At 43.7% G+C, this 17,633-nt stretch overlaps 1 protein-coding gene across 2 annotated transcripts; it reads right to left on the minus strand.

Moving 5' to 3' along the window:
- Positions 1–7,158: 7,158 nt before the first annotated feature.
- On the minus strand, positions 7,159–15,227 carry LOC115104146 (receptor activity-modifying protein 1-like). 2 transcript variants are annotated; one of them, XM_029625387.2, is made up of 6 exons: positions 14,886–15,227; positions 14,005–14,067; positions 13,633–13,683; positions 11,482–11,520; positions 11,028–11,199; positions 7,159–10,770 (listed from the first exon to the last, which is right to left on the minus strand). In XM_029625387.2, exons 1-6 carry the CDS (start codon positions 14,953–14,955, stop codon positions 10,521–10,523), a joined length of 645 nt encoding a protein of 214 aa, XP_029481247.1. In that variant the 5' UTR covers positions 14,956–15,227; the 3' UTR covers positions 7,159–10,520. The 2 variants fall into 2 exon arrangements, with proteins under 2 accessions (XP_029481247.1, XP_029481248.1); XM_029625388.2 differs by lacking the exons at positions 13,633–13,683; positions 14,005–14,067; positions 14,886–15,227 and adding an exon at positions 11,831–12,010.
- Between the last annotated feature and the right edge of the window lie 2,406 nt (positions 15,228–17,633).

A 17,633-nucleotide genomic window follows, 5' to 3' on the forward strand; every position in this document is an offset into this window, starting at 1 on the left:
AAAATTATGGTTGAACTCGCACTGAAATGCAAATACCCAGGTAATGTATACATCGTTTGTGGTCTTGTACCTCCCTCTTTAGTTACAGATTTAGTTCCCTAATGCAATTGGTCACCTTAATGTCATCATTTGCGTATTGATTCAAAAAACACATTGTTGGATCTGTTTGGATGTGTTTACAGACTAAGCTTCTTCTTCCTTTAGGTTATCCCACCAAGGTGAAATCAAAGGATTTGAAAAGCATAAATGAATCCAAGCACATGTGTTTGTCAGAAACGACTGGCGTTACGTAAGTGAACGGGTCCACAGAGGGTGTGTACACCATATGGATGAGATTGAATCAAATTGAATCAAGTTGAATCAACAATCAAACATACATGTCTGAGTTGAGCTTTCTTAATGAAACATCAAATCTATTGTTGTTTTGGGTTGTTTATCAAAGTCAGCTGGCTAACTTATTGATCCTGCTTTGTGGCATAACCCTCTGGTCCTTTCCCAGGGAGGGAAGCAGGGAGAAGAGACGAGAACAGCCGCCAGCGACGTGTCAGCCTATGTCAGCAGTAGATCTAGGAAACGATGTGGCCGGGAGAAGTCTCTTCTATATCACTTGACTTGAATCTTTAATCTGCATGTTGAGACGTCTCACAACATTATTTGAACAATGTTGTCGATCTTCAAAACAGTGTACACAAGGCACGGATCTCTGGGGTATTTTGCATAACAGTAAATGCATTTTTTAAATGTAGTTGTTGTCTCAAAACAGCACATACATTCATCAAAACTATAATGATAATACATGATCAAAAGAACGCGACTGCCTGCAATAAACATACCTCTTGAGTCAAGTTGAGAAAAAAAAATGTGTTAGTCTACATCCGATGTAATCAATAGATCTTCATTGCAGACACATCATGATGATCCAAATAGGAAAAACAACTATTAAAAGGTGCATCTACTCTCCTTTATGCATATTTCACCAAACAATTTAATGCACATCAAATCAAATATTGTTTCTGATCGAAAAGGAAATTAGCAAAAAACTATGAAATAGCAGATATGAATCATGTAGTAACCAAAAAAGTGTTAAAAAAAATCTAAATATATTTTATTTAGGTTCTTCAAAATAGCTACCCTTTGCTTTGATGACATATTTGCATTCTCTCAACCAGCTTCACCTGGAATGCTTTCCCAACAGTTTTGAAGGAGTTCCCACATATGCTGAGCACATGTTGGCTGCTTTTCCTTCACTCTGCGGTCCACCTCATCACAAATCATCTCAATTGGGTTGAGGTTGGGTGATTGTGGATGCCAGGTCATCTGATGCAATACTCCATCACTCTCCTTCTTGGTCAAATAGCCCTTACACAGCCTGGAGATGTGTTGGGTCGTTGTCCTGTTGAAAAACAAATTATAGTCCCAAGTGCAAACCAGATGGGATGGCGTATCGCTGCAGAATGCTGTGGTAACCATGCTAGTTAAGTGTGCCTTGAATTCTAAATAAATCACATACAGTGTCACCAGCAAAGCACCCCCACACCATCACACCTCCTACTCCATGCTTCACGTTGGGAACCACACATGCAGAGATCATCCTACTCTGCATCTCACAAAGACAGCGGTTGGAACCAAAAATGTGGAATCAACTGACCAAAGGACAGATTTCCACCAGTCTAATGTCGATTGCTTGTGTTTCATGGCCCAAGCAAGTCTCTTCTTCTTATCTTTGTCCTTTAGTAGTGGTTTCTTTGCAGTAATTCGACCATGAAGGCCTGATTCACACAGTCTCCTCTGAACAGTTAATGTTGAGATGTGTCTGTTACTTGAACTCTGGGAAGCATTTAGTTGGGCTGCAATCTGAGGTGCAGTTAACTCTAATGAACTTATCTTCTGCAGCATAGATAACTGTGTGTCTTCCTTTTCTGTGGTGGTCCTCATGAGAGCCAGTTTCATCATAGCACTTGATGGTTTTTGAGACTGCACTTGAAGAAACTTTCAGTTGTTGAAATTTTCCGGATTGACTGACCATCATGTCTTAAAGTAATGATGGACTGTCGTTTCTCTATGTTTATTTGAGCTGTTCTTGCCATAATATGGACTTGGTGTTTAGCCAAATTGGTCTATCTTCTCTATTTCATCCCTACCTTGCCACAACACAACTGATTGGCTCAAACGCATTAAGAAGAAAATAAATTCCACAAATGAACTTTTAAGAAGGCACACCTGTTATTAATTTAAATGCATTCCAGGTGACTACCTCATGAAGATTCCAACGGCTTACCTCGAAGTGGTAAGTGCTGTCTGTCCTCTGTTGCACTCACTGCCTAGTTCCAAACTGCCTCTGGAAGCAACATCAGCACATAAAATGGGTTTCCATGGCCAAGCAGCCGCACACAAGCCTAAGATCACCATGCGCAATGCAAAGCGTCGGCTGGAGTGGTATAAACCACTGGAGCAGTGGGAACAAGTCCTCTGGAGTGATGAATGACGCTTCACTATCTGGCAGTCTGACGGACAAATCAGGGTTTTGTGGATATCAGGAGAACGCTACCTGCCTGAATGCATAGCACCAACTGTACAGTTTGGTGGATGAGGTATAACGGTCTGGGGCTGTTTTTCATGGTTCGGGCTAGGCTTCTTAGTTCCTGTGAAGCATACAATGACATTCTAGATGATTCTGTACTTCCAACTTTGTGACAGTTTGGGGAAGGCCCTTTCCTTTTTCAGCATGACAATGCCCCTGTGCACAAAGCGAGGTCCAGAAATGGTTTGTCGAGATCAGTGTGGAAGAACTTGACTGGCCTGCACAGAGCCCTGACCTCAACCCCATCGAACACCTTTGGGATGAATTAGAACGCCGACTGCGAGCCAGGCCTAATCACCAAACATCAGTGCCCGACCTCACTAATGCTCTTGTGGCTGAATGGAAGCAAGTCCTCACAGCAATGTTCCAACATCTAGTGGAAAGCCTTCCCCCCTTTGAGATGTTCGACAAGCAGGTTTCCACATACATTTGGTCATGTAGTGTATGTAGACACTGGTTCAGTGCTGGAGATGATGAACATGATGTTGAAAAAAGGAGGAATTGCCCTTTAACATCATGCTGTTATTGTTTATGCATGTAGATTAATCTCATATAAAGTGTTTGTTTTTACTGTTATATGATCAAAAAATACACAATAAGATCTCTGTATGAAGAGCACTGTGTTAAGGGTACAGTTGGTTTGATTATGTGGTTTTGAAGAATAAAGAAACAAAAGGTTTTTGAAAATGTTGCCCTCACTCCCTCTAGCAGATGAGTTGCTCCCAGAGACACTAGAATCCATAAAGGCAAAGCTCTGTTGTGATATAAGACATCTTCACTGGAGTGTTGACAACAAACAGCTGTTTGGATTGGTTATTTTGGAGTGTTGTTACTGATTGATCTGTGACGCTATGATGGAGCTGGTCAAATCTATTTGGGTGCCTGGGCTGCTGGAAGTGCAACGATAGCGGCCATCCAGAAGATCTCACCTATGCTTGAGGCAGAATCCACGTTAGGGGCTCTGATGGGGGCAGTATGGGCAGCTGGAGTGTCTCGTGTTGCAGTAGGGAGAAGGTTTGGAGTAGGAGCAGCAGGAGCAACTGGGACAGCAGTATGGGCAGCTGGGGTGTCTCGTGTTGCAGCAGGGAGAAGGTTTGGAGTAGGAGCAGCAGGAGCAACTGGGACAGCAGTATGGGCAGATGGGGTGTCTCGTGTTGCAGCAGGGAGAAGGTTTGGAGTAGGAGCAGCAGGAGCAACTGGGACAGCAGTATGGGCAGCTGGGGTGTCTCGTGTTGCAGTAGGGAGAAGGTTTGGAGTAGGAGCAGCAGGAGCAACTGGGACAGCAGTATGGGCAGCTGGGGTGTCTCGTGTTGCAGTAGGGAGAAGGTTTGGAGTAGGAGCAGCAGGAGCAACTGGGACAGCAGTATGGGCAGATGGGGTGTCTCGTGTTGCAGCAGGGGGAAGGTTTGGAGTAGGAGCAGCAGGAGCAACTGGGACAGCAGTATGGGCAGCTGGAGTGTCTCGTGTTGCAGTAGGGAGAAGGTTTGGAGTAGGAGCAACTGGGACAGCAGTATGGGCAGCTGGGGTGTCTCGTGTTGCAGCAGGGAGAAGGTTTGGAGTAGGAGCAGCAGGAGCAACTGGGGTGTCTCGTGTTGCAGCAGGGAGAAGGTTTGGAGTAGGAGCAACTGGGACAGCAGTATGGGCAGATGGGGTGTCTCGTGTTGCAGCAGGGAGAAGGTTTGGAGTAGGAGCAGCAGGAGCAACTGGGACAGCAGTATGGGCAGCTGGGGTGTCTCGTGTTGCAGAAGGGAGAAGGTTTGGAGTAGGAGCAGCAGGAGCAACTGGGACAGCAGTATGGGCAGCTGGGGTGTCTCGTGTTGCAGCAGGGAGAAGGTTTGGAGTAGGAGCAGCAGGAGCAACTGGGACAGCAGTATGGGCAGCTGGGGTGTCTCGTGTTGCAGCAGGGAGAAGGTTTGGAGTAGGAGCAGCAGGAGCAACTGGGACAGCAGTATGGGCAGATGGGGTGTCTCGTGTTGCAGCAGGGAGAAGGTTTGGAGTAGGAGCAGCAGGAGCAACTGGGACAGCAATATGGGCAGATGGGGTGTCTCGTGTTGCAGCAGGGAGAAGGTTTGGAGTAGGAGCAGCAGGAGCAACTGGGGTGTCTCGTGTTGCAGCAGGGAGAAGGTTTGGAGTAGGAGCAGCAGGAGCAACTGGGACAGCAGTATGGGCAGCTGGGGTGTCTCGTGTTGCAGCAGGGAGAAGGTTTGGAGTAGGAGCAGCAGGAGCAACTGGGGTGTCTCGTGTTGCAGCAGGGAGAAGGTTTGGAGTAGGAGCAGCAGGAGCAACTGGGGTGTCTCGTGTTGCAGCAGGGAGAAGGTTTGGAGTAGGAGGAGCAGGAGCAACTGGGACAGCAGTATGGGCAGCACTTAATACTTTTCTGTCTGTTGGAGGACAGGTGAGAATGTACAGGATGTTACTAAAGTTGGTCTGCCGCTGAGATTCCACTCATGACGGCCTATTATGTCAGAGTGAACTGAGTACTTTGCGAAAGAAAGATGTGCTCAGAGAACTATCTCAAATTGCTTATATTATTGGCATCAAATTAGTTTGGGAATCAGATTAATCCTGTATGTTTCATGACATAATAGTTAACTATACTAACCAGGAATTTAGATATACCTGGTATATGTATCAAAATGTATCTAATATTTTGCAATAATCTTGAATCGAATGAATGAGGGACTGAACACAGACCCAAAGTGTCTTTGCGTTTCAAAGGGTTTCCGTCTTTAAATTACTTTTTTTTTTAAAGAAATTTGCAAATTTAATCCAAAATATTTTGAATGTCTGGATGGAATAGCTTTGAAATGTTATTTGAGAGACTAACCTCTAGAGGGCAATGTTTTGCAAGAAGAAAGAAATCACTTTTTTCAAGTAGTCTAGCCAAGCAAGCCTCTTAATAAATGACTCCTTACTCACTTAAGGTAGTCCATCGCATTTGATGATGACATCCACTACTGCTTGTGGGTTTGCTGAAGACTGTATAATCTGATGTGGTATGCACTGTCTGCCACAGTCAGAGAGCACACAATGGCCCGTTCAGTCCTTTTTCCCTCAGAGCCCACACCATGTGGAATGGTCCATGGCAACAGCCTTTATGAAGGCAGAGTTTACCCCACACTTCTTTAGTGAGTGTCTTCAAGGGATCCTTTAGACTGCTTTTTCTGCCCAGTGTGACGGCCCAGTTGTAGCTGTCTGTACTGCATATTTCCAGGAAGGCGGTCCTCTAGCATCCGGATGGCATGGCCAAGTTATCTAAGCTGCTGGTGTGTGATGGACGCCTCAATGCTCCTGCTTTTGTTTCTTTGCAGGATCTCTAAGTGTGAAACACGGTCCTGCCAGGTCACTTTCAAAACGCGTTGGAGGCATTTTATGTGAAAGGACTCCAGTTGTTTTAAGTGTCGACTGAAGACTGTAGATACACACACTGCCCTGGTAGACTGCAACATTGGTGCAGGTTGCTCTTGTTAAAAACTGCTTCCAAGGTATTTAAAGTGTGGTACAATGGCAAGTGAGGAGTCTGAGAAGGAGAATGCAGGTGGTGCAGGTGGAGGATCAGATGACCTGACAAAGGACCTCTGTTTTTGCCCTATTCTGCTGTATTCTCTCACAGCTGCTGTGAGGGTGGCTTGTAGAGCGCAATCGTTCTCCAATCATCCGCCTACTGAAGCTCATGTCTCTTTAATGACCCCTTCAACCGCTGACACAACCACACACTTCACAATGGTTTGGTGTTGGAGCAAAAACCTTAGCAAAGGCAAAAGGAGGAGAGGTGGGAGGCCAGCCGCTGATGTAGATATATGCATGTAGATCTCTGCATATTGGGTCCTTGCAGAAATGGGCAGCTCTAACTGGCTGGTCCTGCATGGTAAGGTGTGCTATGACCATACACATATAGTTCACAGAATGGACATACAGTATGCCCTCTGACCATGGGAATGTCCATTCTAGAAATTCAAATTCTATGATTCTGACCCTTTGGGACCTGAGTGACACTGGAAGTGGGTGAGGATGACCTGACTTCTAGAGAGGAAGAGGGTCATCGAACACAATGTCCCTCCCCACACAGCCAGACAGACACAGAGATCCACCCAACAGTCTTGTCTATGACAGATAAGGATGCAGATTACACAGCTGCTGCCACTTCTTCCTTAGAGAGGAGACCTCACACAGAAACACACCAGCTATGTTCTGTGAGTAAAACAGCTTGAATGGACTCTTGCAGGACTGCAATAAAGAATGGTGGAAATGCCACCCATGCAGTCACAAGATGGGGCAAATACTTATTTATTTATTATGTTTGTATCTACAAGAGTGCCCTATAGGGTGAAGGGGCAAAGGGTCTATTTGGAATTCACAATAACACCCATCTCTGCACTGGGTCTGAACGACTAAAAACGACTTGATGAATCATCCATGGCGTTATCAGCTGTGCATTCCATTAAGGCATGGGGTTTAAACCAATTAGATCCAGTTAGGATATTCACTTTGGACCTTCTGCGAACTTTACAAAAATACAATATCTATTTCTGCAATCCCTTTCCGTAGCCTACAAAACAAAGTCAAGCGATTAAGCATTTGGCTTTAACATATTTAATTGCAAAATATAATTATATACAGTACATTGTGTGAGGGAAGAGGCTATGCTTTGACTAAGACCCACACCCCTCTCACAGACAGTACAAAGTCCAGTACGTCTTATGACCAGAGTAAGAGCAGAAATACAATACATAAGCCGACATATTTCTTTGTTTCTGAAACGGAATGCAATTCAGTGCTTTCAGTGTCATTCACGACAGCATAATAAAAGGGGAAAGATAGACATTTGTTTTTCCTTCTGTCTTCAGTCAGTGCTCATTGCTACACTGAGCCGGGGGGGGGAAGACCAAACATTAGTAGTCTTTTGATCTAGTGCTTGATTCATCTCTCGGGCAAGCGTCGCCTGGCTCATCATGGGTGACAGTGGGGACCGTCATTTTCAAGAGGGGGAGAGAGAGAGAGAGAGAGAGAGAGAGGTTGAGGCGCTGGGCCCTTAATGCTGGGAAATAGACGATTCCTGGAAACAGATCTCATAGACTACATGTTGCGCGTAGGCTACTCACACATTGTGCCTAGTTCCTGACCCCAAACTTCCTCACAGACTAATACTTGGTCAAAACCCTTCATCATGGCCCCATACTGCATACATTCTAAACCCTACACTCGGGGGGAAAAGAGGACTCTCCCGAAGCATCATACAATTCTAATATACACAAAACCCATTCAAGGACAGGGAAGCTACCAGGTGAGAGGGTACATCACATTTTTTTCTTTAGTTACATATAGAAATAAACATAATGGAGTTCCTATACGGATAACGACACTCTTAGAAAAAAGGGTTCCAAAAGGGTTCTTCGGCTGTCCCCATAGGAGAGCCCTTTTTGGGTTCCATGTAGAGCCCTCTGGAAAGGTTTCTACCTGGAACCAAAAAGGATTCCTCAATGGGTTCTACGAGGACAGCCAAAAGAACTCTTTTAGGTTCTAGTTAGCATCTGTTTTTCTGAGTGTACAGTAAATGGAGAGTGGGAATTCCTCAAACTGAAAGCCTTTGTCATTGGTTATCCACTCAATTGGAATGTCCAGCAATGCGAGACTCACGTTTTCCCAGCCAGAGGGTAGGAAATCCTACTAACAAAATCGCTTTTCCGTCATCTTAACCAGCTTTACAGCTTCTGTCATCCTCCCCTAACCACAATCATTTCACAAATGCTGAAGAATATCCTGACTTTTGCCATTCTTCAATCACACACACATATACATATATACAGTGGGGCAAAAAAGTATTTAGTCAGCCACCAATTGTGCAAGTTCTCCCACTTAAAAATATGGCCTGTAATTTTCATCATAGGTACACTTCAACTATGACAGACATAATTAGGAGAAAAAATCCAGAAAATCACATTGTAGGATTTTTTATGAATTTATTTGCAAATTATGGTGGAAAATAAGTATTTGGTATTAATAAGTATTTTGGCCCATTCCTCCATGCAGATCTCCTCTAGAGCAGTGATGTTTTGGGGCTGTTGCTGGGCAACACGGACATTCAACTCCCTCCAAAGATTTTCTATGGGGTTGAGATCTGGAGACTGGCTAGGCCACTCCAGGACCTTGAAATGCTTCTTACGAAGCCACTCCTTCGTTGCCCGGGCGGTGTGTTTGGGATCATTGTCATGCTGAAAGACCCAGCCACGTTTCATCTTCAATGCCCTTGCTGATGGAAGGAGGTTTTCACTCAAAATCTCACGATACATGGCCCCATTCATTCTTTCCTTTACACGGATCAGTCGTCCTGGTCCCTTTGCAGAAAAACAGCCCCAAAGCATGATGTTTCCACCCCCATGCTTCACAGTAGGTATGGTGTTCTTTGGATGCAACTCAGCATTCTTTGTCCTCCAAACACGACGAGTTGAGTTTTTACCAAAAAGTTCTAGTTTGGTTTCATCTGACCATATGACATTCTCCCAATCTTCTTCTGGATCATCCAAATGCTCTCTAGCAAACTTCAGACGGGCCTGGACATGTACTGGCTTAAGCAGGGGGACACATCTGGCACTGCAGGATTTGAGTCCCTGGCGGCGTAGTGTGTTACTGATGGTAGGCTTTGTTACTTTGGTCCCAGCTCTCTGCAGGCCATTCACTAGGTCCCCCCGTGCGGTTCTGGGATTTTTGCTCACCGTTCTTGTGCACATTTTGACCCCACGGGTTGAGATCTTGCGTGGAGCCCCAGATCGAGGGAGATTATCAGTGGTCTTGTATGTCTTCCATTTCCTAATAATTGCTCCCACAGTTGATTTCTTCAAACCAAGCTGCTTACTTATTGCAGATTCAGTCTTCCCAGCCTGGTGCAGGTCTACAATTTTGTTTCTGGTGTCCTTTGACAGCTCTTTGGTCTTGGCCATAGTGGAGTTTGGAGTGTGACTGTTTGAGGTTGTGGACAGGTTTCTTTTATACTGATAACAAGTTCAAACAGGTGCCATTAATACAGGTAACAAGTGGAGGACAGAGGAGCCTCTGAAAGAAGAAGTGACAGGTCTGTGAGAGCCAGAAATCTTGCTTGTTTGTAGGTGACCAAATACTTATTTTCCACCATAATTTGCAAATAAATTCATTAAAAATCCTACAGTGTGATTTTCTGGAATTTTTTTCTCCTCATTTTGTCTGTAATAGTTGAAGTGTACCTATGATGAAAATTACAGGCATCTCTCATCTTTTCAAGTGGGAGAACTTGCACAATTGGTGGCTGACTAAATACTTTTTTGCCCCACTGTGTATATGTATATGTGTGTGTGATTGAAGAATGGCAAAGTCAGGATATTCTTGTATATATATAAACAATTAAAATATTATAAAACATGTAACCATTTTAGCATAGTCACTGTCAAGGTTCACATCTGGGACAGGATGGAGATGGTCATGGAATGGAATGGATTGTCAAGAATGACATAAGTCCATAAACCCTACTATCTTAAATACTTTCCTAGGGCGTGTAGGGAGTGGAAACGTTTACATGGCTGTCGCCACTTTTCGTTAGAGGAGCATCAAGGAATGTGGAGAAGATGAGTTTTCAAGAAGCAACCCAGAGGATGTTGACCTGACACTCTACACAACACCGACGGACCATTTCTTGAACCCCTGTGTCCTTGGACGATGCCGATGCCGATGTGGTACTACTCATTCTGTATCGGTGCATCCAAAAAGGTCACGTGTAAAGTGTTTGGGCTTTGAGATTGTTTTGATAGGACTCCACAGAGCTAAGCCATCAGTGGGTGGAAGACGATAAGCAGTTCTCTGTAAAATAGTTGTGTCAATGGCCCCAGTCTTGAATCCTCGGGGGATGGAGAGAGTGAGTCTGAACATGGAGGTGAGGCAGGGTGGATGAGGACTGATCCAGGACGTCCTATCAGGAGCTGCCATCTCCGTTCTTGGTCTTGAGCACCACCAGGACCACCATGATGGGGATGAGGCAGATGGGGGTCATTACCAAGGCAAACACGATGCTGGGCGGGGGGTCGCTCAGTGCCTCGTTGGGGCAGTCCCAGAAGAACCTGGAGTGGATGTTTACAAACACATTCTCCACCATCCTGTTGGGCCAGGGGATCAGCAGACATTCTGCTATCTCCTCTGTGCACATGGTGAAGGCGTTATACATCCTACAGGGAGGGATAGGAGGGGTACTATTGGTACAAGAGAGGGCAATGTTATGTGTCTGAAAGACATTATTAAGAGTTTCATGGTATGGATGGACCATTAATGAGTGAGTTCACTCTGATTTCACTTGACTATGTGTTGGGTTTCTCAAAACTACTGTTTGAACTAAGTGCCAATGCAAGACCAATGGCATGATAAGTTGGATCAGAAACAAACTAAACAGAATAATAGGTGGATTAAAATAAGCATCTAGGCCTACCTCTTCACATTGTTCCAGTTGCACCAGTCTGTGTTGTTTAATGACTCCATGGCACCTACAAAATTCCTGTAGCAGGTTTCCTTAAATAAGGTCACGTAGCACTCCGTCCTTGGGGGAAAATACTCACAAACTTCACAGTATTGTTCACAGTTAACATACTTATTCCCACAACCTGTACAGTAAGAGAGAGAGAGAGAGTGAGAGAGAGAGAGAATATTGTAATGTTAAAAAATCAGTTCTTTGAAATGATTCCATCATCTAAAACAAATCCATAAGATGTAGGATTAGAAGGATGTCTAGAAGATTCATGGTTACACATTATTACTAACAAGTCTCAGTCTAACCTTATGTTGATTTAACAGCAAGCAGAAACAGCAGTGTCACAGACAGCAACCTCTGATTTAACACTATTAAATAGCCTACATGTAGAGTCAGAAAAGTAATAATGGCCCACCTAATCCACTGGAGAAACCTCTATCTTCGAGGCTAACGTCTGAGAAGAGAAAAGGACAATACATTTGTATTCATTTGACTGGCCAATGGTTGTAGTCACAACAGAAATGTCTGTTAAAAAACGGCCTCTCAAACAGACAGACTGAACAGCTGTGTCCTTCAACATCTTTTTTGAAATCTTTTAAAAATCTTTTTCAAATGATCAATGTAACATTTAAAGATCCCAATCCAAACGGAGCATGCAATAAATGTTATCTTTACTGCCACACATCGTGTCAGCAACTCAGTCCGACTGTCCAGCAACGCGGGACGTGCGTTCGCTGCCGCCCGGGCCGAGCCCACACACTCACCAGAGAGAACAGAGAGGAGCATCCCAAAGAAAACAAGCGCTCCCTTCATGTCAGAGAAAGTGAACATAGGAGAGTTTCCCCCACTGACTGACGACCATCTAGACTGAGCCTGAACTTCTAACACCGAGCCCTGCAGGGCATAACAGGAAACTAGACATGGGTGGAAGCAGCTAGAAGCGGCATTACCCTCGGCTACCAGATGTCAGATCGGTGTTACCCACGGTTAGGTTACCAGATGTTCCTCGAGGATCTGTCTGTCTGCCCTGCGCCTTGGCAGCAAGCTCTTCCCCTCTCCAGTGCATTTCTTTAGGATTGTCTTGCCTTTTAAAGGGGTGGAGGCTCAAAAGATTGTCCTCTCTCTCTCTCTCTCTCTCTCTCTCAAATAAAAGGGAGCACACCCAAGTTGGGCTGGACTCACATCTGAAAACCTTTTACTCTTGAACTCTCAAACATTTTAGTCTCCATTTCTCACAGTCAAAGGCCTGGCTGACTTGTGCAGCTTGTGATTTATTTGCCTTGAGGGCTGCCTCTGCCAAATCGGAAAACATAAGTAAACATTTAGGACCAGGGCGTTTAGGGTGGATGTAATCATGACTACGCACGGTGTGCTGTGCAGACGGCTGTGGATTCATATCTGGAAGACGTTATTAGAGTCAGCCAGCTGTTTGCAACGACCTACTCTCTATCTGCCCCACAGCCACAGGCAAGTAATGCAAAGCTCCAACTCAATAGGACTTTCAGCGTTCACACAATAGGATAAGGCTGGGAATATGGGCGGACTCCTCCTGGATCTTTATGTCGTACCTTGAGCCATGTGGAGCTGCATGACTGTTACCTCAGCAGACTACGGTCTCCGTTTCATACTGCTCTTCAAAGACAACGCATTAGACCACTTCTTCATCATCACTAAAACGATTATTCGTGCCTCAAGCTCCTTATCAAAAAATGACGTATTTCAAAATAACAAGTCTTTGTCGATTACTGGGATGAAATAAAAACATTTAAAGTCACTTTAAAAAGATTTAGAGGATGTATTCTCAGGACAATCTATGCTACGCAGTGTGGTTGGGCCCCTGAACACATCTGTTTGCTGAGCAACGGTTTTGATTTAGTAATGACATCAGGAAATGTGTCTTTTCAGCAGAGGAGGAGCTCAGAGTTGGGTGAGTTGGAGGGGAGCGGAGAGAGAGAGAAAAAGGAAATCGTAGGGTGAGGAACAGTGAAGGGGAGCTAGCTGCTCCAAAGTTCCAGTTGTTTCACAACTCTAGAGTTCATGTGTTGAACACACACGTCACATGGGGTGAATGGTGAACAAATACAGGAAGTGCAGCCCAGTTGGAGGGGCTGCCTGTAACAAGGTTTCATTTCATCTTTGACCCCAGACAATTATAGGCCTTGTGTCAGCTGCTGCTGATTCACCACTGGTGGGGACCTCCCCACAGGTTTGTCTTGGCCTCACGTTATGCTAGAAGCCTAGGAATCTTGGCAGAGAGCTGCATCTCGGTTGTCTTTTTTTTTTTTTTTTTAAGAGGTTGGACAGTTCTGTTCTGAACCCATGTGTTTACAGTGCTTGTCCAACAGAGTCCCCAGTGGATTCAAATATAATTTCACATCAAAGTGTTGCGCGATAGCGATGACGAAGGACAAACCTCTGCGGTAATGTTTGTTTAGAACATGAATGGGGTGTTTCACCTTTACAAACATTTCAAACATAATCCATCTATGATCATTATGTTGTGTAATACCAATATTGCGAAATAGGTATTAAAATGTTGCCTAAAAAGTTGAATCTGGTAACTTACCATGGTATTGGTCGTTTGCAGTTCTTGTTGAGTCATGCCGTGAAGTGAAACCTAATTGAGAATAACATACTGTTTGATCAAAGTATTGATATAAATGTAGTTATCATTACATTTACATCTTATCCAGAGCAACTTGCAGTAGTGAGTGCATACTTTTTTGTACAGGTCCCCAGTGGGAATCAAACCCACAACCCTGTCGTTGTAAGCGCTCTACAAACTGAGCCACACGGGACCCCAATGGGACCCCCATCAAAGTGAAGACAGACTAACTAAAACATTTGTTGTTGTTCCCTTGGTCTTTAACACTAGTTGACATTGATGAGTTGTGTTAGTTGATGTAGAGACCACAAGAAGAGGACAACAGTCAGTTACCTGGTGTGGTAGCTTGTGGCGCCTCGTAATGTCCTATCAGACCAGCTGCTGTAGAGCTCAGTGCTACAGGGACAGACACGAAACAGGGCCAATGTCACCAGGAGAGTTCTTTCCAGAAAAGTGTGCACTCACATTCTCACACGTGCACAGTCAGCGAAATAAACAAAGACAAACACAAGTAGAAATACAGAAATGAGTTGACAGAAGAACATATAGGACAGACAGAAAGAGAGGAGTGTGGGAAGGAGAAACAAATGAAGAGAGAGCTGGTCAGTGGCAGGGAGTGTATCCTCCCTTTGTTCTCTGAATAAAGTCTGAAACAGTTCAGCCATTTCCTCAAACACAAACTATTTAATGTCATCTTTGGATAACTTGGTTTGTTTTGTTTTTTTGAAGTAGAGTGATCTGGTCTGGGAAATTGAGTCTAAAGTTGAGGCGTTCCTTATTATACGGTTATTGTGACATTGTGTTCTGTGAAGACCGTGATTATCTCAACTCCATTATCTTATGTATTTGTTGGTAGAAACAGATCCTCTAAATTAGAACAACAATCTGCTTAAAATCTTCAAGAAAGACACCAGATCCATATCATCATACCTATATTTAACCTCTGTTTCTTCACCATTGGAGCAAGAAAATGTTTTTAACAAATCAAAATCACTAAGTCTAGGCTACTTTAAAAAGAAAAATCTAATATTAGATCTGCCAAGCTCTTACTACAATCCCTTACTTCACTGTGCGCTTCTAAGTATTCCACTTTCTGTAAGAGCTGAAATCTAGGGCAATATTTTACATACTTTTTCTCTCAGTAATTCAACATACTTCTCCATACCCCTGGCCCTTTGTATATACATATAGTACTCTGTAAATCATCTACTTACCCCAGAGAAGAAGAGGCAGAAAGCAGCAAGCAGAAGAAGAAGACACGGGAGACGGATTAAGGGCTTTCATTTCTGCCTGACACTGCTCTGTTTCTCTTCCCTGGTGGACCCAGATTACATATCTCAACCTTTCTGCAGGAAAGCTCTATAAAACAACAGGAAGCTCTCGTTTCCTAGGATGGGCGGCTTGGGCGGGTTCTCACAATAGGGCAGACAGCCCCAGATAAGGGGAGAGCTACTGTAGCCCACTACCACTTACAATTACAATTCATCTCTCTCCTTCTCACTCGATTGCTCTCTCTCTTTCTTTCTCTCCCTCTCTCCCTCACACTCTTTTTCCTAGTTTCTCTCTCTCTCTCTCTCTTCTATTCTTCCTCACACTCCATCAGACGTTCAGTTTGGAAAGAACAGACATCTATCTGTACAGTAGTCACTAAAGGTCTTCGTTTTGAAAATAGACTGCTGACAAGCTGATGACTGTAGCCTTTCTCACTTGCTCAAATCCTGTGAGTAAACTGATGTGCCGACTAATATGTGCTCCTGTAAAACCATTTCTTTCTAAATGTGCTGATTCAACTTAAAAATACTCATAGCAACCAGCTGCAATGCGATTTCCAATTTGCTCAACATTTGGGCATATTATCGACAGCGTTGAAATGTCAGTTGGAGCATAACTAGAGTGTGCAACTTTCTTTATGTTTACATATTAGCTAAACCAACATAAATTCTCAAGTTGAATTGTATGTTCACTCAACTTTACATTTTAGGTTGAGGGAACATTACAATTCAACTTGAGAATTTATTTTGGTTCAGCTACAACAATATGTCCAAATGTTGAGCAAACTAGAAATCACATTTCAGCTGAACTATTTAAGCTGAACCAGCGTAGCGAATTCAGGCATAGCACCAACCAGGACACAAACCCTGGTCCAACGACTGTCAACCCAATACCTTAGAAGTTACGCCAAGAGATGCGAAGTTGGGGGGGAACTATAATATAGATGATTGTTCAACTATGGAAATGATGTTGTTATTGACAGATGGCAGTTATATTTCTTATTTTGGTTGAGTAAAGTATGTTAATGACCTAAAGTCCCCCTTGACTCCTTTCCAGTTTGTCATGTTTCAATTAATGGATCAGAACAGTGGATTATTTTAAATCACCACAGATCAGATAAATAGGTAAAAACATTTTCAATAATGGTTTGAGAAAATAGACTCACTTTTTTTGCTATATGTGGTTTATTGCATTGTATTTCAGCCTCTGAAGTAAATGGTTTAGTTGTAAACTGGTCCCTCAAATTCAACTGACATTGAACTAAAATCATTGGGTTAGAGTAGTATCATGTCAGCTCAACAATTTACCAATTCCAAGTCCAGTCAGAATGGATGTGTACGCTCCGGGGTCATTTTTCTTAGTTGCATTCTTTACACAGATATCTTTCTCTGAAACACAAAAATACAGCCTGCTAGACTTCAGCTGTCAAAAAGGTGTGAGTGTCTATTCAAATAGACTGGATATACACTGAGTGTACAAAACATTAAGAACACTTACTCTTTCCATGACATAGACTGACCAGGTGAATCCAGGTGAAGGCTATGATCTCTTATTGATGTCACCTGTTAGATCCACTTCAATCAGTGTAGAATGAGCGGGGTATGGTAGTAGGTGCCAGGTGCACCGGTTTGAGTGTGTCAAGAACTGCAACGCTGCTGGGTTTTTCACAGTTTTTCACAGTTTCCTGTGTGCATCAAGAACGGTCCACCAGAAGAAGAACATCCAGCCAACTTGACACAACTGTGGAAAGCATTGGAGTCAACATGGGTCAGCATCCCTGTGGAACACTTTCCACAACTTGCAGAGTCCATGTCATCCACAAATTGAGGCTGTTCTGAGGGCAAAAGTGGGTGCAACTCATTATTAGGAAGGTGTTCCTAATGTTTTGTACACTCAGTGTAGCTTGCTTGAAGTGGGGAACTATTTTAAAGATGTATCCTCAGTGTTGATTCCCAGTGATTGAGATCACAAAGGCTGAAATGGATAGCTTCAACATGCTCTTTGACAACACAAACTGTCAATAAAAAAAAAAACGTGTTGCCATTTTGATGTGTCTCAAGGCTAGAGCTCCTTGTGAGAAACAGACGGAGCTGAATCAAGTCTGTAAGGAAACTTATATCAACTTCACGGTGTTTGTTGGGAAACGTTTATTAACATAAAACTAACAGTGACGTGTACATAGGTCAAATATGATTTGGGTTTTCTGTCACTGTCAGAACAAGGAGTGTGGGGGAAGTCCCGGCTGGTGATGAGGGGAGATATGTTTCTGTAGTTATTGTGTGAGGTAATGGCGGATGACAAATCTCTCCCCCCAGCAATAAATCTGTGGAATGTCTCACCCCCTGCAAGGCTGTCATTGGCGTATCCACAGAGCTGCTGTAGTGCATTGAGACACTTCTGGGCCCTCCAGTACAAAGAATGACGCATTCATGATGCATCCATCCACGTCACTGATGTACTGTCTGCCTCAGCTGGGACTGAGCTTGCTAGGACTCTGGGCCGAAATGACTTCCACATTTCAACACAGATCAATGATTTGTTTTTCTTTATACAACTGATTGAATAAACCTCCAACGTTTAAGGACTTGAGTACATTAGCTAATCTGAATCTGCGCAGAGCCATCAAGGGATAATGCAACACATGTCATCTGTACTGTTGGTTCCATCGTAGAATTTTCAACATAAACTCA

This window comes from Oncorhynchus nerka, linkage group LG21 (assembly GCF_034236695.1).
Source record: "Oncorhynchus nerka isolate Pitt River linkage group LG21, Oner_Uvic_2.0, whole genome shotgun sequence".
Lineage (NCBI taxonomy): Eukaryota > Metazoa > Chordata > Actinopteri > Salmoniformes > Salmonidae > Oncorhynchus > Oncorhynchus nerka.

Coding starts and splice junctions, on each gene's coding strand:
- LOC115104146 (XM_029625387.2), bottom strand. CDS start 14,955: ATGAAAGCCCTTAATCCGTCTCCCGTGTCTTCTTCTTCTGCTTGCTGC. Junction 13,684..14,004: donor GCCACAAGCTACCACACCAG/GTAACTGACTGT, acceptor ATTCTCAATTAG/GTTTCACTTCACGGCATGAC. Junction 11,200..11,481: donor AGGTTTCTCCAGTGGATTAG/GTGGGCCATTAT, acceptor CTTACTGTACAG/GTTGTGGGAATAAGTATGTT.